Source organism: Salmo trutta, unplaced genomic scaffold (assembly GCF_901001165.1).
Source record: "Salmo trutta unplaced genomic scaffold, fSalTru1.1, whole genome shotgun sequence".
Lineage (NCBI taxonomy): Eukaryota > Metazoa > Chordata > Actinopteri > Salmoniformes > Salmonidae > Salmo > Salmo trutta.
Window position 1 is genome coordinate 823,835 of NW_021823104.1, and position 26,276 is coordinate 850,110.

A 26,276-nucleotide genomic window follows, 5' to 3' on the forward strand; every position below is an offset into this window, starting at 1 on the left:
ACTACAGAAACCCTGACTCCTCTAAACCCTGTGAGTACACACAACAGATCAACCCTGTGAGTACACACACTACAGATCAACCCTGAGTCCTCTATCAACCCTGTGAGTACACACACTACAGATCAACCCTGTGAGTACACACACTACAGATCAACCCTGACTCCTCTATCAACCCTGTGAGTACACACACTACAGATCAACCCTGACTCCTCTATCAAGCCTGTGAGTACACACACTACAGATCAACCCTGACTCCTCTATCAAGCCTGTGAGTACACACACATTACAGATCAACCCTGACTCCTCTATCAACCCTGTGAGTACACACACTACAGATCAACCCTGACTCCTCTATCAACCCTGTGAGTACACACATTACAGATCAACCCTGTGAGTACACACACTACAGATCAACCCTGACTCCTCTATCAACCCTGTGAGTACACACACTAAGATCAACCCTGTGAGTACACACACACACTACAGATCAACCCGACTCCTCTATCAACCCTGTGAGTACACACATTACAGATCAACCCTGTGAGTACACACACTACAGATCAACCCTGACTCCTCTATCAACCCTTGATACACACACTACAGATCAACCCTGTGAGTACACACACTAAGCTAAAACCTGTGAGTACACACATTACAGATCAATCCTGTGAGTACACACATTACAGATCAACCTGTGAGTACACACACACATTACAGATCAACCCTGTGAGTACACACACACATTACAGATCAACCCTGTGAGTACACACACACATTACAGATCAACCCTGTGAGTACACACACACTTACAGATCAACCCTGTGAGTACACACACACTACAGATCAACCCTGTAGTACACACACACATATTACAGATCAACCCTTGAGTACACACACACATTACAGATCAACCCCTGTGAGTACACACACACTACAGATCAACCCTGTGAGTACACACACACTACAGATCAACCCTGTGCGTACACACACACTACAGATCAACCTGTGAGTACACACACACTACAGATCAACCCTGTGAGTACACACATATTACAGATCAACCCTGTGAGTACACACACATTACAGATCAACCCTGTGAGTACACACATTACAGATCAACCCTGTGAGTACACACACACACACATTACAGATCAACCCCTTGTGAGTACACACACACTACAGATCAAACCCTGTGAGTAACACCACACATTACAGATCAACCCTGTGAGTACACACTTACAGATCAACCCTGTGAGTACACACACTACAGATCAACCCTGTGAGTACTGATGATTGATGGTGGTGTGTGTATAGGACCACTGTCGTATTTCCACTTTGTGGGGTCGTGTGATGGGCCTGGCGTGTTCCATAGCCACTACATCAATGGAGGCTTCACCCTGCCCTCTACAAGCAGCTGCTGGGGAAACCTATAATGCTGCAAGACCTGGAGACCACTGATCCTGAACTACACAAGAGTCTGGTCTGGATACTGTGAGTACCACACCGCTAGCTTTACTGACCCTGGACTAGACAAGAGTCTGGTCTGGATACTGTGAGTACCACACACTAGCTTTACTGACCCTGGACTACACAAGAGTCTGGTCTGGATACTGTGGTACCACACACTAGTAATTACACTAGCTTACTGCCCTGGACTAGACAAGAGTCTGGTCTGGATACTGTGAGTACCACACACTAGTAATTACACTAGCTTTACTGACCCTGGCCTAGACAAGAGTCTGGTCTGGATACTGTGAGTACCACACACTAGTAATACACTAGCTTTACTGACCCTGGACTAGACAAGAGTCTGGTCTGGATACTGTGAGTACCCACACTAGTATTACACTAGCTTTACTGATCCTGGACTAGACAAGAGTCTGGATACTGTGAGTACCACACACTAGTAATTACACTAGCTTTACTGACCCTGGACTAGACAAGAGTCTGGATACTGTGAGTACCACACACTAGTAATTACACTAGATTTACTGATCCTGGACTAGACAAGAGTCTGGATACTGTGAGTACCACACACTAGTAATTACACTAGATTTACTGGTCCTGGTCTGAATACTGTGAGTACCACACACTAGCTTTACTGACCCTGGACTAGACAAGAGTCTGGTCTGGATACTGTGAGTACCACACACTAGTAATTACACTAGCTTTACTGATCCTGGACTAGGCAAGAGTCTGGATACTGTGAGTACCACACACTAGTAATTACACTAGCTTTACTGACCCTGGACTAGACAAGAGTCTGGATACTGTGAGTACCACACACTAGTAATTACACTAGCTTTACTGACCCTGGATTAGACAAGAGTCTGATCTGCATACTGTGAGTACCACACACTAGTAATTACATCGGTGTCTCTTTGTTTCTGGGTATTACTATGTTATCTCTGTGTGTGTGTGTGCCGTGCGTGCGTGTGTGTGTGCGTGCGTGCGCAGGGAGAACGACATCTCGTCGGTCTAGATCATACGTTCTGCGTGGAACACAGTGCCTTCGGGAAGTTCTTCAACACGAGCTGAAACCCACGGTCAAAACGTTCCGGTAACCGAGGACAACAAGAAGGAGTACGTCAAGCTCTACGTGACCTGGAGGTTCATGAGAGGCATCGAGGCTCAGTTCTTAGCTCTGCAGAAAGGATTCAGCCAACTGATTCCTCAACACCTCCTCAAACCGTTTGACCACAAGGAGCTGGAGGTACCTGTCTGCCTGCCTGTCTGTCTGCCTGCCTGTCTGTCTGTCTGTCTGTCTGTCTGTCTGTCTGTCTGTCTGTCTGTCTGTTATACCTGTTTACCTGGCTGTCTGTCTGTCTCTCGCCCTCCCTTCCCTCTCTCTCTCTCTCTCTCTCCTCTCTCTCTCTCTCTCTCTCTCTCTCTCCTCTCTCTCTCTCTCTCTCTCGCCTTCTCTCTCTCTCTCTCTCTCTCTCTCCTTCCTCCTCCTTCTCGACTTCCTGTCTCTCTTCGCTCCTATACTCTCTATAATCTCTCAATCTCTCTCTCTCTCTCTCTCTCTATCTCTCCTCTCTCTTGCCTTCCCTAACCTACCTCTCTCTCGCCTACCCCCTCCCTTCCTCTCTCTCTCTTCTCCCTTCCTCCTATCTCTCTCACTACTCTCTCTCTCTCTCTCTCTCTCTCTCTCTCTCTCTCTCTCTCTCTCTCTCTCTCTCTCTGTTATACCTGTCTGTCTGTCTGTCTGTCTGTCTGTCTGTCTGTCTGTCTGTCTGTCTGTCTGTCTGTTATACCTGTCTGCCTGTTTACCTGGCTGTCTGTCTGTTACAGTTGAAGTCAGAAGTGTAAATACACTGTCACAAGCGTCGTAGTGAGCAGACCAAGGCTCAGCGTGTAGAGTGCTCATTCTTAATTTATTATAGGAGAACACTATAATAAACACTTAAACAGCAAAATAACAACCGTTCCGTCAGGTAAAACAACTAAACGGAAAACAACCGTCCACAAAACCCAAAGGAAAAACAGGCTGCCGAAGTATGGCTCCCAATCAGAGACAACGAAAGACACCTGCCTCTGATTGGAAACCATACTCGGCCAAAACATAGAAAAACGAAACATAGAAATAGAAAACTAGAACACATTCCCCTAGAAACAAAAAACCCCAAAACACACAAAACAACCCCTTTTCACTGGTCAGGACGTGACATACACCGTCGCCAAATACATTTAAACTCAGTTTTTCACAATTCCTGACATTTAATCCTAGTAAAAATTCCCTGTTTTAGGTCAGTTAGGATCACCACTTTATTTTAAGAATGTGAAATGTCAGAATAATAGTAGAGAGAATGATTTATTTCAGCTTTTATTTCTTTCATCACATTCCCAGTGGGTCAGAAGTTTACATACACTCAATTAGTGTTTGGTAGCATTGCCTTTAAATTGTTTAACTTGGGTCAAACGTTTCGGGTAGCCTTCCACAAGCTTCCCACAATAAGTTGGGTGAATTTTGGCCCATTCCTCCTGACAGAGCTGGTGTAACTGAGTCAGGTTTGTAGGCCTCCTTGCTCGCACACACTTTTTCAGTTTGCCCACAAATTTTCTATAGGAGTGAGGTCAGGGCTTTGTGATGGCCACTCCAATACCTTGACTTTGTTGTCCTTAAGCCATTTTGCCACAATTTTGGAAGTATGCTTGGGGTCATTGTCCATTTGGACAATACTTGCGTACTATTGTTTGTACAGATGAACGTGGTACCTTCAGGCGTTTGGAAATTGCTTCCAAGGATTAACCAGACTTGTGGAGGTCTACAATTTTTTTTTCTGAGGTCTTGGCTGATTTCTTATGATTTTCCCATGATGTCAAGCAAAGAGGCACTGAGTTTGAAGGTTGGCCTTGAAAAATATCCACAGGTACACCTCCAATTGACTCAAATGATGTCAATTAGCCTATTAGAAGCTTCTAAAGCCATGATGTCATTTTCTGGAATGTTCCAAGCTGCTTAAAGGCACAGTCAACTTAGTGTATGTAAACTTCTTACCCACTGGAATTGTGATACAGTGAATTATAAGTGAAATAATCTGTCTGTAAACAATTGTTGGAAAAATTATTTGTGTCATGCACAAAGTAGAGGTCCTAACCGACTTGCCAAAATTATAATTTGTTAACAAGAAATTTGTGGAGTGGTTGAAAAACGAGTTTTAATGAATCCAACCTAAGAGTATGTAAACTTCTGACTTCAACTGTATATCTGTCTGTAATACCTGTCTGTCTGTCTGCCTTTCTGTCTGGCTGTTATACCTGTCTCTCCTCTCTAATTGATAATCTGAGGCCTGTCTAACTCTCTCCCCCTGTCTCTCTCTCTCTAGTGTATAATTGGAGGCCTGACCCTCTCTAGTGTATAATTGGAGGCCTGTCTTCCTGTCTCTCTCTAGTGTATAATTGGAGGCCTGTCTTCCTGTCTCTCTCTAGTGTATAATTGGAGGCCTGTCTCTCTGTCTCTCTCTAGTGTATAATTGGAGGCCTGTCTTCCTGTCTCTCTCTAGTGTATAATTGGAGGCCTGTCTCTCTGTCTCTCTCTAGTGTATAATTGGAGGCCTGTCTTCCTGTCTCTCTCTAGTGTATAATTGGAGGCCTGTCTCTCTCTAGTGTATAATTGGAGGCCTGTCTTCCTGTCTCTCTCTAGTGTATAATTGGAGGCCTGTCTTCCTGTCTCTCTCTAGTGTATAATTGGAGGCCTGTCTCTCTCTAGTGTATAATTGGAGGCCTATCTCTCTCTAGTGTATAATTGGAGGCCTGTCTTCCTGTCTCTCTCTAGTGTATAATTGGAGGCCTGTCTTCCTGTCTCTCTCTAGTGTATAATTGGAGGCCTGTCTTCCTGTCTCTCTCTAGTGTATAATTGGAGGCCTGTCTTCCTGTCTCTCTCTAGTGTATAATTGGGGGCCTGTCTCTCTCTAGTGTATAATTGGAGGCCTGTCTTCCTGTCTCTCTCTAGTGTATTATTGGAGGCCTGTCTTCCTGTCTCTCTCTAGTGTATAATCGGAGGCCTGTCTCTCTCTAGTGTATAATTGGAGGCCTGTCTTCCTGTCTCTCTCTAGTGTATAATTGGAGGCCTGTCTTCCTGTCTCTCTAGTGTATAATTGGAGACCTGTCTTCCTGTCTCTCTCTAGTGTATAATTGGAGGCCTGTCTTCCTGTCTCTCTCTAGTGTATAATTGGAGGCCTGTCTTCCTGTCTCTCTCTAGTGTATAATTGGAGGCCTGTCTTCCTGTCTCTCTCTAGTGTATAATTGGAGGCCTGTCTCTCTCTAGTGTATAATTGGAGGCCTGTCTTCCTGTCTCTCTCTACTGTATAATTGGAGGCCTGTCTCTCTGTCTCTCTCTAGTGTATAATTGGAGGCCTGTCTTCCTGTCTCTCTAGTGTATAATTGGAGACCTGTCTTCCTGTCTCTCTCTAGTGTATAATTGGAGGCCTGTCTCTCTCTAGTGTATAATTGGAGACCTGTCTTCCTGTCTCTCTAGTGTATAATTGGAGGCCTGTCTTCCTGTCTCTCTAGTGTATAATTGGAGGCCTGTCTTCCTGTCTCTCTCTAGTGTATAATTGGAGGCCTGTCTTCCTGTCTCTCTCTAGTGTATAATTGGAGGCCTGTCTTCCTGTCTCTCTCTAGTGTATAATTGGAGGCCTGTCTCTCTCTAGTGTATAATTGGAGGCCTGTCTTCCTGTCTCTCTCTAGTGTATAATTGGAGACCTGTCTTCCTGTCTCTCTCTAGTGTATAATCGGAGGCCTGTCTTCCTGTCTCTCTCTAGTGTATAATTGGAGGCCTGTCTTCCTGTCTCTCTGTGTATAATCGGAGGCCTGTCTTCCTGTCTCTCTCTAGTGTATAATCGGAGGCCTGTCTTCCTGTCTCTCTCTAGTGTATAATTGGAGGCCTGTCTTCCTGTCTCTCTAGTGTATAATTGGAGGCCTGTCTTCCTGTCTCTCTCTAGTGTATAATCGGAGACCTGTCTTCCTGTCTCTCTAGTGTATAATCGGAGGCCTGTCTTCCTGTCTCTCTCTAGTTGATAATCGGAGGCCTGTCTTCCTGTCTCTCTAGTGTATAATTGGAGGCCTGTCTTCCTGTCTCTCTCTAGTGTATAATTGGAGGCCTGTCTCTCTCTAGTGTATAATTGGAGGCCTGTCTCTCTCTAGTGTATAATTGGAGGCCTGTCTTCCTGTCTCTCTCTAGTGTATAATTGGAGGCCTGTCTTCCTGTCTCTCTCTAGTGTATAATTGGAGGCCTGTCTCTCTGTCTCTCTCTAGTGTATAATCGGAGGCCTGTCTTCCTGTCTCTCTCTAGTGTATAATTGGAGGCCTGTCTCTCTGTCTCTCTCTAGTGTATAATTGGAGGCCTGTCTCTCTCTAGTGTATAATTGGAGGCCTGTCTTCCTGTCTCTCTCTAGTGTATAATCGGAGGCCTGTCTCTCTCTAGTGTATAATTGGAGGCCTGTCTTCCTGTCTCTCTCTAGTGTATAATCGGAGGCCTGTCTCTCTCTAGTGTATAATTGGAGGCCTGTCTTCCTGTCTCTCTAGTGTATAATTGGAGGCCTGTCTTCCTGTCTCTCTCTAGTGTATAATTGGAGGCCTGTCTTCCTGTCTCTCTCTAGTTGATAATCGGAGGCCTGTCTTCCTGTCTCTCTAGTGTATAATCGGAGGCCTGTCTTCCTGTCTCTCTCTAGTTGATAATCGGAGGCCTGTCTTCCTGTCTCTCTCTGTGTATAATCGGAGGCCTGTCTTCCTGTCTCTCTAGTTGATAATCGGAGGCCTGTCTTCCTGTCTCTCTCTAGTTGATAATTGGAGGCCTGTCTTCCTGTCTCTCTCTAGTGTATAATTGGAGGCCTGTCTCTCTCTAGTGTATAATTGGAGGCCTGTCTCTCTCTAGTGTATAATTGGAGGCCTGTCTTCCTGTCTCTCTCTAGTGTATAATTGGAGGCCTGTCTTCCTGTCTCTCTCTAGTGTATAATTGGAGGCCTGTCTCTCTGTCTCTCTCTAGTGTATAATCGGAGGCCTGTCTTCCTGTCTCTCTCTAGTGTATAATTGGAGGCCTGTCTCTCTGTCTCTCTAGTGTATAATTGGAGGCCTGTCTCTCTCTAGTGTATAATTGGAGGCCTGTCTTCCTGTCTCTCTCTAGTGTATAATCGGAGGCCTGTCTCTCTCTAGTGTATAATTGGAGGCCTGTCTTCCTGTCTCTCTCTAGTGTATAATCGGAGGCCTGTCTCTCTCTAGTGTATAATTGGAGGCCTGTCTTCCTGTCTCTCTAGTGTATAATTGGAGGCCTGTCTTCCTGTCTCTCTCTAGTGTATAATTGGAGGCCTGTCTTCCTGTCTCTCTCTAGTGTATAATCGGAGGCCTGTCTTCCTGTCTCTCTAGTGTATAATCGGAGGCCTGTCTTCCTGTCTCTCTCTAGTTGATAATCGGAGGCCTGTCTTCCTGTCTCTCTCTGTGTATAATCGGAGGCCTGTCTTCCTGTCTCTCTAGTTGATAATCGGAGGCCTGTCTTCCTGTCTCTCTCTAGTTGATAATCGGAGGCCTGTCTTCCTGTCTCTCTAGTTGATAATCGGAGGCCTGTCTTCCTGTCTCTCTAGTTGATAATCGGAGGCCTGGGGAAGATAGACCTATCAGATTGGAAGTCTAACACCCGTTTGAAGCACTGTGCTGTGGACAGTAATGTGGTTTGCTGGTTCTGGGAGGCTGTGGAGAGCTTCAGTGAGGAGAGGAGAGGACGACTACTGCAGTTTGTTACTGGTTCTACCAGAGTTCCACTACAGGGATTCAAGGCACTACAGGGTGGGTCGCACGCACACCCCGCATCCTGCACTATGAACAAAGAACAGAGATAACTAGAATGTTCTAGAACAGCTATAACTACAATGTGTTGGTGTTCTAGAACAGTGTTAACTAGAATGTGTTCTAGAACAGTGATAACTAGAATGTGTGTGTGTTCTAGAACAGTGATAACTAGAATGTGTGTGTGTTCTAGAACAGTGATAACTAGAATGTGTGTGTGTTCTAGAACAGTGATAACTAGAATGTGTGTGTGTTCTGGAACAGTGATAACTAGAATGTGTGTGTGTTCTAGAACAGTGATAACTAGAATGTGTGTGTGTTCTAGAACAGTGATAACTAGAATGCGTGTGTGTTCTAGAACAGTGATAACTAGAATGTGTGTGTGTTCTAGAACAGTGATAACTAGAATGTGTGTGTTCTAGAACAGTGATAACTAGAATGTGTGTGTGTTCTAGAACAGTGATAACTAGAATGTGTGTGTGTAAGGTTCTACAGGTTCAGCAGGCCCAAGGCTGTTCACCATCCATCTGATAGAGGCCAACACAGACAACCTACCCAAGGCACACACATGGTAAGAACACACACACACACACCCACACACACACACACACACACACTCCCACGGATTCTCCTCTTCCTCTTTGCTGAAACCATCTCACCAGAGGAAGAAACCCATCCATCAGAGAGTATGACATGCAGTACCTTTTCTGTCCACACAGCATCAGATACCTGGTCTACACATACTGAGACAGAGAGATGCTGTTTCACTGTCCAGACAGCATCAGATACATGGTCTACACATACTGAGACAGAGAGATGCTGTTTCACTGTCCAGACAGCATCAGATACATGGTCTACACATACTGAGACAGAGAGATGCTGTTTCACTGTCTATTAAACTATGTAACTGTTTTAAAGTCACCATTGGCTTCATGGTGAAATCCCTGAGCAGTTTCCTTCCTCTCCGTTAACTGAGTTAGGAAGGACCCCTGTATCTTATTAGTGACTGGCTGTATTGATACACCATCCAAAGTGTAATTTAATAACTTCACTATGCTCAAAGGTTTGATTCTGTGTTTGAAATTCACTGTTCGACTGAGGGACCTTCCAGATAATTGTATGTGTGGGGTACAGAGATGAGGGAGTCATTCAACAACGATGTAAAACACTATATATACAGTATTATTGCACAGAGTGAGTCCATGTAACTTATTGTGTGACTTGTTCAGCACATTTCTACTCCTGAACTGATTTAGAACATAACAAAGGGGTATAATAGTTATCGACTCAAGACATTTCAGCTTTTAATTTTCAATTGTTTTGTAAAAACATAATTTCACTTTGACATTATGGGGTATTAGTGTGTCACTGGCCTTCACACAATCAGCATTTCATCCATTTTAAATTCAGGCTGCGACAGAACAAGGAGTGTGAATACTTTCTGGAGGTTCTGAATATCACTGGATATTAATCTCTCTCTCTCTCGCCCTCTCCCTCCCCTCCCTCTCGCCCTCCCTCCCTCCCTCCCTCCCCCCTCTCTCCCTCCCTCCCTCCCTCCCCCCCTCTCTCCCTCTCCCTCTCTTCCCTCTCCCTCTCCCTCTCCCTCTCCCTCTCTCTCTCTCTCCTCCTCTCTCTCTCTCTCTCCTTTAGTTTTAACAGAATAGATATCCCTCCCTACGAGTCGTACGAGAAACTTTATGAGAAACTGCTGACGGCCGTGGAGGAAACTTGCGGCTTCGCTGTGGAGTGATACACACACACACACACACACACACACGTCACCCTGCAATAACCCCGCCCCTACAGAACTACTATTGACCAATCACAGGACAATACCACCTAGCCCCTCCCATCCCGACCAGCCTGATCTCCAGGGGAACCGTCGTCGTGGGTCGCGGCCGGGTTTGTTACCATGGTTACCATGATCCGGGGACGTCGTGGCTTCCTGTATTTTAGAGGTTTTTCAGATTTTGAAGAAACGTTTTTTATCCTTCAGTTTTATCGAGCTATGATGTCACTCTTCAGAAACAACCAATGACTTTGATTCTGTCTCCAATCACACGCAGTCTCTGTACAGGATGAGCCAATAAGAGACGATCTGAGCTGAAAGCTGATTGATCGATTGATTAATGTTCATGCTTCATGTTTAACCACTGGTGTCTGTGTGTGTGTGTGTGTGTCTGTGTGTGTGTGTGTGTGTCTGTGTGTGTGTCTGCGTGCGTGTGTGCGTGCGGTGTGTGTATAGCGTGTGTGTATAGTGTGCGTGTGTCTGTGTTGTGTGTGTGTGTGTGTGTGGTGTGTGGTGTGTGTGGTGTGTGTGTGTGTGTGTGTGTGTGTGTGTGTGATGGTATTGAGTCTGTCTCTCTGATGATTATTTTATTTATTTACTGTGATGATGATGATACTGACCTGCTGCTACTCTACAGAGACGGACCCCCTCACCCCTCCTCTCATCCCTCCTTCTCTCCTCTCTCTTCTCAGACCCCTTATTAGCCCTTGGTTAACCCTCTCCTCCCCTCCCTCCCCCTCTCCCTCCCCCCTCTCCCTCTCTCCCCTCCCTCCCCCTCTCCCCTCCCTCCCCTCCCCCTCTCCCTCCCCCTCTCCCCCTCCCCCTCTCCCTCCCTCCCCCTCTCCCTCCCCCTCCCTCTCCCCTCCCTCCCCCCTCCTCCCTCTCTCCCTCCCCTCCCTCCCTCCCTCTCCCTCCCCCTCCCTCCCCTCTCCCTCCCTCCCTCCCCCTCTCCCTCCCTCCCTCCCCCTCTCCCTCTCTCCCTCCCTCCCTCTCCCTCCCCTCCCTCCCCTCCCTCCCCCTCTCCCTCCCCCTCCCTCCCTCCCCCTCTCCCTCCCTCTCTCCCTCCCTCTCTCCCCCTCCCTCCCTCCCTCTCTCCCCCTCTCTCCCTCTCTCCCTCTCTCTCTCCCTCTCTCCCTCTCCTGAACAGACATGAGGTTGTGGAATGGTTACTATGGTTGTGTTTCTGTTTCTCCCTGAATGAGTGAATCCCAACTGTCGTTAAACCTCCATAGAAACAAATGAAATCAAACTAAATGTTGAAGGTCAAAAAAGAAGATGAAGACTGGACGTTGGTGGACCGTAACAGAGGACTGCACTCGCATGATGAGTGACCTCTGACCTGAGACCTGATGCCTTGAGGCCTTTAGCTCAGTGGGCTACAGGACCACGACTCCCAGTACTGCAGTATGAGTGACCTCTGACCTGAGGCCTTTAGCTCAGTGGGCTACAGGACCAGGACTCCCAGTACTGCAGAATGAGTGACCTCTGACCTGAGGCCTTTAGCTCAGTGGGCTACAGGACCAGGACTCCCAGTACTGCAGTATGAGTGACCTCTGACCTGAGGCCTTTAGCTCAGTGGGCTACAGGACCGCGACTCCCAGTACTGCAGTATGAGTGTGTTGGTAACAGTGGAGAGGTTGTTCGTTGTGTAAAGATGGAAGCAGAGTATTGTAACTTCCTGGCTACTAAACATTAATGACAAAATACTGTGTAAATAAGATTCTATTAAAGAAACTAAATTGAAAATAAAGTCAAAAGTGTTCTGCCATGTCTTTATTCTGGAGAACAACTGGTGCAAATCAAAATGGAGGATTCATGAGAAAAGCCTTAACATTCACTACACACTGACATAGACCCATTATAAGGAGGGGTTATTAATACACACTGACATAGACCCATTATAAGGAGGGGTTATTAATACACACTGACATAGACCCATTATAAGGAGGGGTTATTAATACACATAGACCCATTATAAGGAGGGGTTATTAATACACACTGACATAGACCCATTATAAGGAGGGGTTATTAATACACACTGACATAGACCCATTATAAGGAGGGGTTATTAATACACATAGACCCATTATAAGGAGGGGTTATTAATACACACTGACATAGACCCATTATAAGGAGGGGTTATTAATACACATAGACCCATTATAAGGAGGGGTTATTAATACACATAGACCCATTATAAGGAGGGGTTATTAATACACATAGACCCATTATAAGGAGGGGTTATTACTACACATAGACCCATTATAAGGAGGGGTTATTAATACACATAGACCCATTATAAGGAGGGGTTATTAATACACATAGACCCATTATAAGGAGGGGTTATTAATACACACTGACATAGACCCATTATAAGGAGGGGTTATTAATACACATAGACCCATTATAAGGAGGGGTTATTAATACACACTGACATAGACCCATTATAAGGAGGGGTTATTAATACACACTGACATAGACCCATTATAAGGAGGGGTTATTAATACACATAGACCCATTATAAGGAGGGGTTATTAATACACACTGACATAGACCCATTATAAGGAGGGGTTATTAATACACACTGACATAGACCCATTATAAGGAGGGGTTATTAATACACATAGACCCATTATAAGGAGGGGTTATTAATACACACTGACATAGACCCATTATAAGGAGGGGTTATTAATACACATAGACCCATTATAAGGAGGGGTTATTAATACACATAGACCCATTATAAGGAGGGGTTATTAATACACATAGACCCATTATAAGGAGGGGTTATTACTACACATAGACCCATTATAAGGAGGGGTTATTAATACACATAGACCCATTATAAGGAGGGGTTATTAATACACATAGACCCATTATAAGGAGGGGTTATTAATACACACTGACATAGACCCATTATAAGGAGGGGTTATTAATACACATAGACCCATTATAAGGAGGGGTTATTAATACACACTGACATAGACCCATTATAAGGAGGGGTTATTACTACACATAGACCCATTATAAGGAGGGGTCATTAATACACATAGACCCATAATAAGGAGGGGTTATTAATACACATAGACCCATTATAAGGAGGGGTTATTAATACACATAGACCCATTATAAGGAGGGGTCATTAATACACATAGACATGTTGTTAAAAACAAACATTCCCTGAATCTCATTGCTGATATTACATCTATAACTGAATGTATAGTATACAGTATAATATGTATAACTGAATGTATAGTATACAGTATAATATGTATAACTGAATGTATAGTATACAGTATAATATCTGACGTTTGTTAAAATACATATTCTTAAACCTGTAATGTTTGGTTATGTTCTTTGTTAAATATGCATTTTAAATGTATCATTCAACTTCCGTATATGTTTTTGTATAATTGGAAAAGTTAAAAGAAAAAAAAAAATACAAAAACATAATGAACCGCAACGTTTTGTGGTAGGAACCTTGATCTATGTACCTTGGTAATCAGGGGACTGATAACAACGACGGACCAGGAAGCGACATTTTCGAAATAACGAAGAAATGCGAAAAGGTTTATAAACTTTTTTAAATGCAGTGAGAATTCTAATATTGTTTTCAACCAGTATTTATCAGATTAGTGTCGTTTCACAAGAAAGAGGGGACCTTCCGTCTGTAACTAGTGTTAGGGTTGAACTGGCTATTATGGTGATATTATCTATATGCATGCATCGGCAAACACATTAAAACCACTGGATGCTATTTACCATTGTGCACTCAGGTTTATCACGGGTGATAGTTACAAAACTCATCACTGTATCCTTTATCAACATGTGGGTTGGGCCTCTCTATCTGTGAGGCGAGAGCAACATGCTCTCTTGTTTATTTATAAAGCGCTTCTTTTAAAACTACCTCCATATATATCATCATTAATTTCCACTAGATATACAAATTTTAAAACCAGATCACATATGTGGATTACATTAGAGACTCCTGCGGTCTCCACAGAGTTGGGTAGGACTGCCTTTAGTTCCTTTGCGCCTTATTTATGGAACAAACTGCAGATCCAACTTAAGTTAGACACTCTGGTGTCCCTTGCCCATTTTAAAAATGTTATGGAGGATCAATATGATGTTATCTGTGATTGTTTCTGTTGAATTGTGTCTTTGTTTTGTATGTTTGAAATGTTCTTGTCTGTATGCCTAAAAGTGTATATGTCAACATGTTTACACAGGGCCCAGCGGTAGAAGAGATCCAGGTCTCAGTCTGTTTTCCCTGTTAAAATAATACTGGGGAAGCTACGCTAAGTCCATAAAATACTGGGGAAGCTACGCTAAGTACATAAAATACTGGGGAAGCTACGCTAAGTACATAAAATACTGGGGAAGCTACGCTAAGTCCATAAAATACTGGGGAAGCTACGCTAAGTCCATAAAATACTGGGGAAGCTACGCTAAGTACATAAAATACTGGGGAAGCTACGCTAAGTACATAAAATACTGGGGAAGCTACGCTAAGTCCATAAAATACTGGGGAAGCTACGCTAAGTACATCAAATACTGGGGAAGCTACGCTAAGTCCATAAAATACTGGGGAAGCTACGCTAAGTCCATAAAATACTGGGGAAGCTACGCTAAGTACATAAAATACTGGGGAAGCTACGCTAAGTACATAAAATACTGGGGAAGCTACGCTAAGTACATAAAATACTGGGGAAGCTACGCTAAGTACATAAAATACTGGGGAAGCTACGCTAAGTACATAAAATACTGGGGAAGCTACGCTAAGTACATAAAATACTGGGGAAGCTACGCTAAGTCCATAAAATACTGGGGAAGCTACGCTAAGTACATAATATACTGGGGAAGCTACGCTAAGTACATAAAATACTGGGGAAGCTACGCTAAGTCCATAAAATACGAGTAAGTCAACTGAAGAGAAGAAGAACTACAACCGGCAACAGGAAGTGGGATCAGCCTGCACGCCGACGACAGGAGGAGCACGTTTAAACCACGCTCCTCCTCCCTCGGACAGGCCGATCAGCCTGCACGCCGACGACAGGAGGAGCACGTTTAAACCACGCTCCTCCTCCCTCGGACAGGCCGATCAGCCTGCACGCCGACGACAGGAGGAGCAAGTTTAAACCACGCTCCTCCTCCCTCGGACAGGCCGATCAGCCTGCACGCCGACGACAGGAGGAGCAAGTTTAAACCACGCTCCTCCTCCCTCGGACAGGCCGATCAGCCTGCACGCCGACGACAGGAGGAGCAAGTTTAAACCACGCTCCTCCTCCCTCGGACAGGCCGATCAGCCTGCACGCCGACGACAGGAGGAGCAAGTTTAAACCACGCTCCTCCTCCCTCGGACAGGCCAGCATTGAGCAGGAAATATCTCTCAGTATAAAAGAGAGAACAATAGAATGTGACGCCTTCTTCTTCTGTTTTGCCCTGCGAGGTGTCACAGAGAGACCGTATACGAACGAAACATTTACCGTACACGTGTTTGCATTAATTAAAGTACAGCTAAATCAGAAGTTACTATGTGCTGACTATTTTGTTCTGTTACCAGAAACGAACTGTCGCAACTTTAACACTAGGAAGTTGGACCATAGAGGTGTCGTCGCTGTGCTGTCCGCCATGTGGGGGGAGATCGATGAACCAGTGAACTGCAGACAGACCGACCCCCGGGGACCACGGCCCGACCCCCGGCGACCACGGCCCGACCCCCGGAGACCACAGACCGACCCACAGCCCGGTCCCAGGGGAACCGAACCAGCTTCTAGCTGCTCTGCAACCGCCAACACCGAGGAGGACGAGCCGCAGGACAACCAGGTGAGAAGCAGCAACAAGGAGAGAGATGGTGACGTAAAAACCCAGATGTTACCAAAGATATTGATGACTGCCCTCCATTCATCTGTCATGTTAATGTGTGAACTAGTTAGCTACCAACCCGTGAAGGACAGAGAATTTTTACATTTTACATTTGAGTCATTTAGCAGACGCTCTTATCCAGAGCGACTTACAGTAGTGAATGCATACATTTCATACATTAAAAAAAAATAAAAAATAGTACAGGTCCCCCGTGGGAATCGAACCCACAACCCTGGCGTTGCAAACACCATGCTCTACCAACTGAGCCACGGAATTGGCGAAGACAAATGTGTGTGTGTTTCTTCACAGGCAGATCTCAGCGGTGTGTGTGTGTGTTTCTTCCCAGGCGGATCTCAGCGGTGTGTGTGTGTGTTTCTTCCCAGGCAGATCCCAGCGGTGTGTGTGTGTGTTTCTTCCCAGGCGGATCTCAGCGGTGTGTGTGTGTGTTTCTTCCCAGGCAGATCTCAGCGGTGTGTGTGTGTGTTTCCCCAGGTGGATCCCAGCGGTGTGTGTGTGTGTTTCCCCAGGCGGATCTCAGCGGTGTGTGTGTGTGTTTCCCCAGGCGGATCTCAGCGGTGTGTGTGTGTTTCCCCAGGCGGATCTCAGCGGTGTGTGTGTGTGTTTCCCCAGGCGGATCCCAGCGGTGTGTGTGTGTGTGTGTTTCCCCAGGCGGATCTCAGCGGTGTGTGTGTGTGTGTGTGTTTCCCCAGGCGGATCTCAGCTGTGTGTGTGTGTGTCCAGGCGGTTCTCAGCGGTGTGTGTGTGTGTGTGTTTCCCCAGGCGGATCTCAGCGGTGTGTGTGTGTTTCTTCCCAGGCGGATCTCAGCGGTGTGTGTGTGTGTGTTTCCCCAGGCGGATCTCAGCGGTGTGTGTGTGTGTGTTTCCCCAGGTGGATCCCAGCGGTGTGTGTGTGTGTGTGTTTCCCCAGGCGGATCTCAGTGGTGTGTGTGTGTTTCTTCCCAGGCGGATCTCAGCGGTGTGTGTGTGTTTCTTCCCAGGCGGATCTCAGTGGTGTGTGTGTGTTTCTTCCCAGGTGGATCTCAGCGGTGTGTGTGTGTTTCTTCCCAGGCGGATCTCAGCGGTGTGTGTGTGTGTGTCTCTTCCCAGGCGGATCTCAGTGGTGTGTGTGTGTGTTTCTTCCCAGGCAGATCCCAGCTGTGTGTGTGTGTGTGTTTCTTCGAAGGCGGATCTCAGTGGTGTGTGTGTGTGTTTCCCCAGGCGGATCCCAGCGGTGTGTGTGTGTCTCCTCCCAGGCGGATCTCAGCGGTGTGTGTGTCTCTTCCCAGGCAGATCTCAGCGGTGTGTGTGTGTTTCCCCAGGCGGATCCCAGCGGTGTGTGTGTGTGTTTCCCCAGGCGGATCCCAGCGGTGTGTGTGTGTCTCCTCCCAGGCGGATCTCAGCGGTGTGTGTGTCTCTTCCCAGGCAGATCTCAGCGGTGTGTGTGTTTCCCCAGGCGAATCTCAGCGGTGTGTGTGCCATGGTGGAGGTGGTGGCTGTGAGTGGTAGCCAGGTGAAGAGCCAGCAGGTAGGTGAGGCAGAGCTGACCTTAACCCAGCGGACAGACGAGCTGCTCGGACAGTACCGGACCAAGCCCCTGGTGTTTCTGGAGCGATACCAGGTACCTCTTTGGGCTCAGTTGGTCTCCCCCTGATTAAATAAAACCTTAGAAAGTTAAGTATGTTTGAAATAAAATTTTCTAGACACATTTTTTACACTTATTGGCCTCTAACCTCTAACCCTCTCCCCCAGGGCTTCTAACCCTCTCCCCCAGGGCCTCTAACCCTCTCCCCCAGGGCCTCTAACCCCTAACCCTCTCCCCCAGGGCCTCTAACCCCTAACCCTCTCCCCCAGGGCCTCTAACCCTCTCCCCCAGGGTCTCTAATCTCTAACCCTCTCCCCCAGGGCCTCTAACCCTCTCCCCCAGGGACCCTGATCTCTAACCCTCTCCCCTCTAACCCCTAACCCTCTCCCCCAGGGCCTCTAACCCTCTCCCCCAGGGTCTCTAACCCTCTCCCCCAGGGCCCCTGATCTCTAACCCTCTCCCCCAGGGCCTCTAACCTCTAACCCTCTCCCCCAGGGCCTCTAACTTCTAACCCTCTCCCTCAGGGCCTCTAACCCTCTCCCCCAGGGCCTCCAAACTCTAACCCTCTCCCCCAGGGCCTCTGACCCTCTCCCCCAGGGCCTCTAAACTCTAACCCTCTCCCCCAGGGCCTCTAACCCCTAACCCTCTCCCCCAGGGCCTCTAACCCTCTCCCCCAGGGTCTCTAATCTCTAACCCTCTCCCCCAGGGCCTCTAACCCTCTCCCCCAGGGACCCTGATCTCTAACCCTCTCCCCTCTAACCTCTAACCCTCTCCCCCAGGGCCTCTAACCCTCTCCCCCAGGGTCTCTAACCCTCTCCCCCAGGGCCCCTGATCTCTAACCCTCTCCCCCAGGGCCTCTAACCTCTAACCCTCTCCCCCAGGGCCTCTAACCTCTAACCCTCTCCCCCAGGGCCTCCAAACTCTAACCCTCTCCCCAGGGCCTCTGACCCTCTCCCCCAGGGCCTCTAACCCTCTCCCCCAGGGCATCTGGCCTCTAACCCTCTCCCCCAGGGCCTCTAACCTCTAACCCTCTCCCCCAGGGCCTCTAACCCTCTATCCCAGGGCCTCTAACCCTCTCCCCAGGGCCTCTAACCTCTACCCTTCTCCCCCAGGCCCACCTGAAGCCTCAGCATCTGTCAGCGTTCTGCCATCTGATTTCTGACCCCCGGGCGCAGTACTACTGCCGTGAGGTGAGACGGAGAGCAGCGGGACGCTCTAACAGGACCCGGGTTCGCAACCAACGCTACGCCGCCCTCAGGGAGCTGCAGAGGGGTGAGCCGAGCAACCAATCACAGACCCTGGTACTCAGCCTAGCAACCAATCACAGACCCTGGGACTCAGCCTAGCAACCAATCACAGACCCCCTGGTACTCAGCCTAGCAACCAATCACAGACACCCTGGTACTCAGCCTAGCAACCAATCACAGACACCCTGGTACTCAGTCTTCAGCACCAATCACAGACCCTGGTACTCAGTCTTCAGCAACCAATCACAGACCCTGGTACTCAGCCTAGCAACCAATCACAGACCCTGGTACTCAGTCTTCAGCACCAATCAGAGACCCTGGTACTCAGTCTTCAGCACCAATCAGAGACCCTGGTACTCAGTCTTCAGCACCAATCAGAGACCCTGGTACTCAGTCTTCAGCACCAATCAGAGACCCTGGTACTCAGTCTTCAGCACCAATCAGAGACCCTGGTACTCAGTCTTCAGCAACCAATCAGAGACCCTGGTACTCAATCTTCAGCACCAATCACAGACCCTGGTACTCAGTCTTCAGCACCAATCAGAGACGCTGGTACTCAGTCTTCAGCACCAATCACAGACCCTGGTACTCAGTCTTCAGTACCAATCACAGACCCTGGTACTCAGCCTAGCAACCAATCACAGACACCCTGATACTCAGTCTAGCAACCAATCACAGACCCTGATACTCAGTCTAGCAACCAATCACAGACCCTGATACTCAGCCTAGCAACCAATCAGAGACCCTGGTAATAAGGCAGTAGTGTCATACTTGAGTAAAAGTGAAGATACCTTAATAGAAAATGACTCAAGTGAAAGTCACCCAGTAAAAATACTACTTGAGTAAAAGTCTAAAAGTGTTTGGTTTTAAATAGACTAAAATATATTTTAACAATTGCGTTTACTTTTGATACTTGAGTATAAAAAAGTAAAAGTATAAATAATTTCAAATTCTTTATATTAAGCAAATCAGATGGCGCCAGGGGCACACGCCAACACTCAGATGACATTTACAAACAAAACGTGTGTTTAGTGAGTCCTCCAGATCAGAGGCAGTAGGGAGGACCAGGGATGTTCTCTGTTTAGTGAGTCCTCCAGATCAGAGGCAGTAGGGATGACCAGGGATGTTCTCTGTTTAGTGAGTCCTCCAGATCAGAGGCAGTAGGGATGACCAGGGATGTTCTCTGTTTAGTGAGTCCTCCAGATCAGAGGCAGTAGGGATGACCAGGGATGTTCTCTGTTTAGTGAGTCCTCCAGATCAGAGGCAGTAAGGATGACCAGGGATGTTCTCTGTTTAGTGAGTCCTCCAGATCAGAGGCAGTAGATGACCAGGGATGTTCTCTGTTTAGTGAGTCCTCCAGATCAGAGGCAGTAGGGATGACCAGGGATGTTCTCTGTTTAGTGAGTCCTCCAGATCAGAGGCAGTAGGGATGACCAGGGATGTTCTCTGTTTAGTGAGTCCTCCAGATCAGAGGCAGTAGAGATGACCAGGGATGTTCTCTGTTTAGTGAGTCCTCCAGATCAGAGGCAGTAGGGACGACCAGGGATGTTCTCTGTTTAGTGAGTCCTCCAGATCAGAGGCAGTAGGGATGACCAGGGATGTTCTCTGTTTAGTGAGTCCTCCAGATCAGAGGCAGTAGGGATGACCAGGGATGTTCTCTGTTTAGTGAGTCCTCCAGATCAGAGGCAGTAGGGATGACCAGGGATGTTCTCTGTTTAGTGAGTCCTCCAGATCAGAGGCAGTAGGGACGTTCTCTGTTTAGTGAGTCCTCCAGATCAGAGGCAGTAGGGAGGACCAGGGATGTTCTCTGTTTAGTGAGTCCTCCAGATCAGAGGCAGTAGGGAGGACCAGGGATGTTCTCTGTTTAGTGAGTCCTCCAGATCAGAGGCAGTAGGGAGGACCAGGGATGTTCTCTGTTTAGTGAGTCCTCCAGATCAGAGGCAGTAGGGATGACCAGGGATGTTCTCTGTTTAGTGAGTCCTCCAGATCAGAGGCAGTAGGGATGACCAGGGATGTTCTCTGTTTAGTGAGTCCTCCAGATCAGAGGCAGTAGGGATGTTCTCTGTTTAGTGAGTCCTCCAGATCAGAGGCAGTAGGGATCAAATCAAATTTCAAATAAAATGTATTTATATAGCCCTTCTTACATCAGTTGATATCTCAAAGTGCTGTACAGAAACCCAGGCTAAAACCCCAAACAGCAAGCAATGCAGGTGTAGAAGCACGGTGGCTAGGAAAAACTCCATAGAAAGGCCAAAACCTAGGAAGAAACCTAGAGAGGAACCAGGCTCTGAGGGGTGGCCAGTCCTCTTCTGGCTGTGCCGGGTGGAGATTATAACAGCACATGGCCTAGATGTTCAAATGTTCATAAATGACCAGCATGGTCAAATAATAATTATCATAGTAGTTGTCGAGGGTGCAACAAGTCAGTAACACAAGAGTAAGTGTCAGTTGCCTTTTTCATAGCCGATCTTTGAGAGTATCTCTACCGCTCCTGCTGTCTCTAGAGAGTTGAAAACAGCAGGTCTGGGACAGGTAGCACGTCCGGTGAACAGGTCAGGTTTCCAGCAGGTCTGGGACAGGTAGCACGTCCGGTGAACAGGTCAGGGTTCCATAGCCGCAGGCAGAACAGTTGGAACTGAAGCAGCAGCACGGCCAGGTGAACTGGGGACAGCAAGGAGTCATCAAGCCAGGTAGTCCTGAGGCATGGTCCTAGGGCTCAGGTCCTCCGAGAGAGAGAGAGAAAGAAAGAAAGAGAAAGAGAGAATTAGAGAGAGCATATTTAAATTCACACATGTCTCTAACCCCCCCAGAGGGCCAGTACTTCAGCGAGGACCAGATGAGAAGCCGGGAGCCCTTACTGTATGAGCAGTACATCGGCCAATACCTGACTGAGGAGCAGCTGTTACATCGCTCCCTCGAGGCCATGCAGGGAGGAGCAGGGGAGGAGCGGGGCCCGGGGGGAGCAGAGGGGGGACTGGCCCACCTCCTCCTCAACTCCTACCAGGAGAGACTGATCCAGAGCCGGATGCAGGAGGAGCAGGACATGGAGGAGAACGCACTGGAGGAGGAGGAGGGAGAGGAAGAGGGTAAGACACACAGCATCACCAGACGTGCTTTCAGCAAGGAAGTAATTTGACGACATTCACTACGGTTGGCTAACAGTTTGAGAAGGTAGTCTGCAGTGAAGGTAAGGGATTCACTACGGTTGGCTAACAGTTTGAGAAGGTAGTCTGCAGCGAAGGTAAGGGATTCACTACGGTTGGCTAACAGTTTGAGAAGGTAAGGGATTCACTACGGTTGGCTAACAGTTTGAGAAGGTAGTCTGCAGCGAAGGTAAGGGATTCTGATCACGTCTCTGTGTGTCTCACGGTACTGTGTGTGTGTGTGTGTGTGTGTGTGTGTGTGTGTGTGTGTGTGTGTGTGTGTGTGGTCCCTCCAGCTGGAGGGTTGGGAGCAGAGGGCTATGAACCAACACCCCAGGAGAAAGCACTGCTCAGGGACGAGTTCATCACTCTGATGTACCAACGCTTCCTGGACGGACACGACAAAGACTTTAACTACAGGTTAGTAGCTGGCTAACTAAATTACTAACTGGGTAGACTAACTAAATTACTAACTGGGTAGACTAACTAAATTACTAACTGGGTAGACTAACTAAATTACTAACTGGGTAGACTAACTGGGTAGACTAACTAAATTACTAACTGGGTAGACTAACTGGGTAGACTGACTAAATTACTAACTAAATTACTAACTGGGTAGACTAACTAAATTACTAACTGGGTAGACTAACTGGGTAGACTAACTAAATTACTAACTGGGTAGACTAACTGGGTAGACTGACTAAATTACTAACTAAATTACTAACTGGGTAGACTAACTAAATTACTAACTGGGTAGACTAACTAAATTACTAACTGGGTAGACTAACTGAATTACTAACTGGGTAGACTAACTGGGTAGACTGACTAAATTACTAACTGGGTAGACTAACTGGGTAGACTAACTGAATTACTAACTGGGTAGACTAACTGGGTAGACTAACTAAATTACTAACTGGGTAGACTAACTAAATTACTAACTGGGTAGACTAACTGGGTAGACTGACTAAATTACTAACTAAATTACTAACTGGGTAGACTGACTAAATTACTAACTGGGTAGACTAACTAAATTACTAACTGGGTAGACTGACTAAATTACTAACTGGGTAGACTAACTGGGTAGACTAACTAAATTACTAACTGGGTAGACTAACTGGGTAGACTGACTAAATTACTAACTAAATTACTAACTGGGTAGACTAACTAAATTACTAACTGGGTAGACTAACTGGGTAGACTAACTAAATTACTAACTGGGTAGACTAACTGGGTAGACTGACTAAATTACTAACTGGGTAGACTAACTGGGTAGACTGACTAAATTACTAACTAAATTACTAACTGGGTAGACTAACTAAATTACTAACTGGGTAGACTAACTGGGTAGACTAACTAAATTACTAACTGGGTAGACTAACTGGGTAGACTGACTAAATTACTAACTAAATTACTAACTGGGTAGACTAACTAAATTACTAACTGGGTAGACTAACTAAATTACTAACTGGGTAGACTAACTGAATTACTAACTGGGTAGACTAACTGGGTAGACTGACTAAATTACTAACTGGGTAGACTAACTGGGTAGACTAACTGAATTACTAACTGGGTAGACTAACTGGGTAGACTAACTAAATTACTAACTGGGTAGACTAACTAAATTACTAACTGGGTAGACTAACTGGGTAGACTGACTAAATTACTAACTAAATTACTAACTGGGTAGACTGACTAAATTACTAACTGGGTAGACTAACTAAATTACTAACTGGGTAGACTGACTAAATTACTAACTGGGTAGACTAACTGGGTAGACTAACTAAATTACTAACTGGGTAGACTGACTAAATTACTAACTGGGTAGACTGACTAAATTACTAACAGGGTTGACTAACTGAATGAATGACTGACGAAACAACTACTTTACCAGCTGTGTTGCAGTGGACAGACTGAACTACTTTACCAGCTGTGTTGCAGTGGACAGACTGAACTACTTTACCAGCTGTGTTGTGTTGCAGTGGACAGACTGAACTACTTTACCAGCTGTGTTGTGTTGCAGTGGACAGACTGAACTACTTTACCAGCTGTGTTGTGTTGCAGTGGACAGACTGAACTACTTTACCAGCTGTGTTGTGTTGCAGTGGAGAGACTGAACTACTTTACCAGCTGTGTTGTGTTGCAGTGGACAGACTGAACTACTTTACCAGCTGTGTTGTGTTGCAGTGGACAGACTGAACTACTTTACCAGCTGTGTTGTGTTGCAGTGGACAGACTGAACTACTTTACCAGCTGTGTTGTGTTGCAGTGGACAGCCTGAACTACTTTACCAGCTGTGTTGTGTTGCAGTGGACAGACTGAACTACTTTACCAGCTGTGTTGTGTTGCAGTGGACAGACTGAACTACTTTACCAGCTGTGTTGCAGTGGACAGACTGAACTATTTTACCAGCTGTGTTGTGTTGCAGTGGACAGACTGAACTACTTTACCAGCTGTGTTGTGTTGCAGTGGACAGACTGAACTATTTTACCAGCTGTGTTGTGTTGCAGTGGAGAGACTGAACTACTTTACCAGCTGTGCTGTGTTGCAGTGGACAGACTGAACTACTTTACCAGCTGTGTTGTGTTGCAGTGGACAGACTGAACTACTTTACCAGCTGTGTTGTGTTGCAGTAGACAGACTGAACTACTTTACCAGCTGTGTTGCAGTGGACAGACTGAACTACTTTACCAGCTGTGTTGCAGTGGACAGACTGAACTACTTTACCAGCTGTGTTGCAGTGGACAGACTGAACTACTTTACCAGCTGTGTTGTGTTGCAGTGAAGTGGATGGGAACCCCGACTACGACAACCTGGACATCGTCAACAGAGATGCAGAGGAGAAGTACTTCGATGATGATGAAGAGGAGGAGGAGGAAGAGGAGGAGGAGGAGGAGATGACTGTAGTTATGATGTCATGACAGCAGCTGTCATTTGGACTGTAAATGCGATAGCTTCTGTAATAACTAAACTATGTTCCTACTCTGTTCTCATCACATTCATGTAATATTCAGTTTGTATGGATGGCAATAAATCATGTATGTTTACCTACGTTGTTAGTCAGTTTAACTAGTTCCTAGTTCTTGTTTGGACCCTGCTGACAACACTGGCCACTGAAGTATTTCTGAATGAGGCAGAGAGCTGATAGTAACTGAGTCAGCGACTCAATGAAGAGTTAGTATTTCTGATTGAGGCAGAGAGCTGATTGTAACTGAGTCAGCGACTCAATGAAGAGTTAGTATTTCTGAATGAGTCAGAGAGCTGATTGTAACTGAGTCAGAGAGCTGATTGTAACTGAGTCAGCGACTCAATGAAGAGTTAGTATTTCTGAATGAGGCAGAGAGCTGATTTGTAACTGAGTCAGCGACTCAATGAAGAGTTAGTATCTCTGAATGAGGCAGAGAGCTGATTTGTAGTATTTCAAAGGGCTGAAAACAGGTGGAAATTGTGTTCCAGGAGTGAAATTGGTTCCATTTTTATTTAGGAGGGATTTTTTCCGTTTCCATTAATGGCGGAAAACACGTTCAGGGATTGAAATTCAACTCGCAAATGAATCCTATAAATGAACAGTGCTCATGATTTCCCCGCCGCGTAATACCGCTCATTATGGTTCGCCAGACCAGTCTTCTATTCAACCAATAAGGCACGAGGGGGTGTGATATATGGCCAAAATACCACGGCTAAGGGTTGTTCTTAGGCACGACGCAACTGCGGAGTGCCTGGACACATCCCTTAGCCGTGGTATATTGGCCATATATCACAAACCCTCCGAGGTGCCTTGTTGCTTTTATTAACTGGTTATCAATGTAAATTAGAACAGTACAAATAAATGTGTTGTCATACCTGTGGTATACCACGGCTTTCAGCCAATCAGCATCCAGGAGCCAAACTAGCCGGTTTATAATGGGCATATTCGATGCTGCTGAGGTAAAGGCCCATCACGCCATCAGGTGAAAGCAGGGAGGGAGAAGCACCCTTCTCAAATCAAACCGTAATCTGTGCTGCTCTGTCATTTTGTCAACGATGCAGCATTGTCCAGAAACATCTCTTTCCCATTAAATTAATGTTTGAATCAAAAAATGACTGGAATGAATTTTAAAAAATCACTGAAGCTGGAGTTTGGGCTTAGTGGGACTATAATGTCTTTAACAACAGGACAATGACCCAACACACTTCCAGGCTGTTTAAGGGCTATTTGACCAAGAAGGAGAGTGATGGAGTGCTGCATCAGATGACCTGGTCTCCACAATCCCCCGATCTCAACCAATTCAGATGGTTTGGGATGACCACAGAGTGAAGGAAAAGCAGCCAACAAGTGCTCAGCATATGTGGGAACAGCTTTATTTAACTAGGTGGCCAGTTGAGAACAA

The 26,276-nt window shown here is 46.4% G+C and overlaps 2 protein-coding genes across 6 annotated transcripts in view; both read left to right on the forward strand.

Annotated features, from left to right (window-relative positions):
- LOC115188858 (E3 ubiquitin-protein ligase SMURF1-like) overlaps positions 1-10,414 on the forward strand; it is a 47,625-nt gene extending 37,211 nt beyond the window's left edge. For 2 of the 3 annotated variants that reach the window (XM_029747686.1, XM_029747687.1), the window contains 3 exons: positions 8,082-8,283; positions 8,770-8,854; positions 9,934-10,414. In XM_029747686.1, coding sequence (XP_029603546.1) covers positions 8,082-8,283; positions 8,770-8,854; positions 9,934-10,033 — 387 coding nt within the window. In that variant the 3' untranslated portion in view covers positions 10,034-10,414. The remainder of the gene's footprint in view (positions 1-8,081; positions 8,284-8,769; positions 8,855-9,933) is intronic. The other variant, XM_029747689.1, reaches the window with a different exon arrangement.
- A 3,127-nt stretch (positions 10,415-13,541) lies between these two features.
- Positions 13,542-24,957, forward strand: LOC115188937 (coiled-coil domain-containing protein 97). Of its 3 annotated transcripts, none has more exons than XM_029747768.1 (7): positions 13,542-13,641; positions 15,636-15,898; positions 17,391-17,555; positions 18,632-18,791; positions 21,577-21,852; positions 22,206-22,329; positions 24,689-24,957. In XM_029747768.1, exons 1-7 carry the CDS (start codon positions 13,632-13,634, stop codon positions 24,825-24,827), a joined length of 1,137 nt encoding a protein of 378 aa, XP_029603628.1. In that variant the 5' UTR covers positions 13,542-13,631; the 3' UTR covers positions 24,828-24,957. The 3 variants fall into 3 exon arrangements, with proteins under 3 accessions (XP_029603628.1, XP_029603629.1, XP_029603630.1); XM_029747769.1 differs by having other exon boundaries at positions 13,569-13,641; positions 15,664-15,898; XM_029747770.1 differs by lacking the exon at positions 13,542-13,641 and adding an exon at positions 15,240-15,369 and having other exon boundaries at positions 15,437-15,898.
- Positions 24,958-26,276: the final 1,319 nt, after the last annotated feature.

What these genes read in the sequence shown, in the direction of transcription:
- LOC115188937 (XM_029747768.1), top strand. An exon ending in CCTCAGGGAGCTGCAGAGGG is followed by an intron (nt 18,792 to 21,576) that starts GTGAGCCGAGCA and finishes TAACCCCCCCAG; the next exon opens with AGGGCCAGTACTTCAGCGAG. An exon ending in GGAGGAGGGAGAGGAAGAGG is followed by an intron (nt 21,853 to 22,205) that starts GTAAGACACACA and finishes TGGTCCCTCCAG; the next exon opens with CTGGAGGGTTGGGAGCAGAG.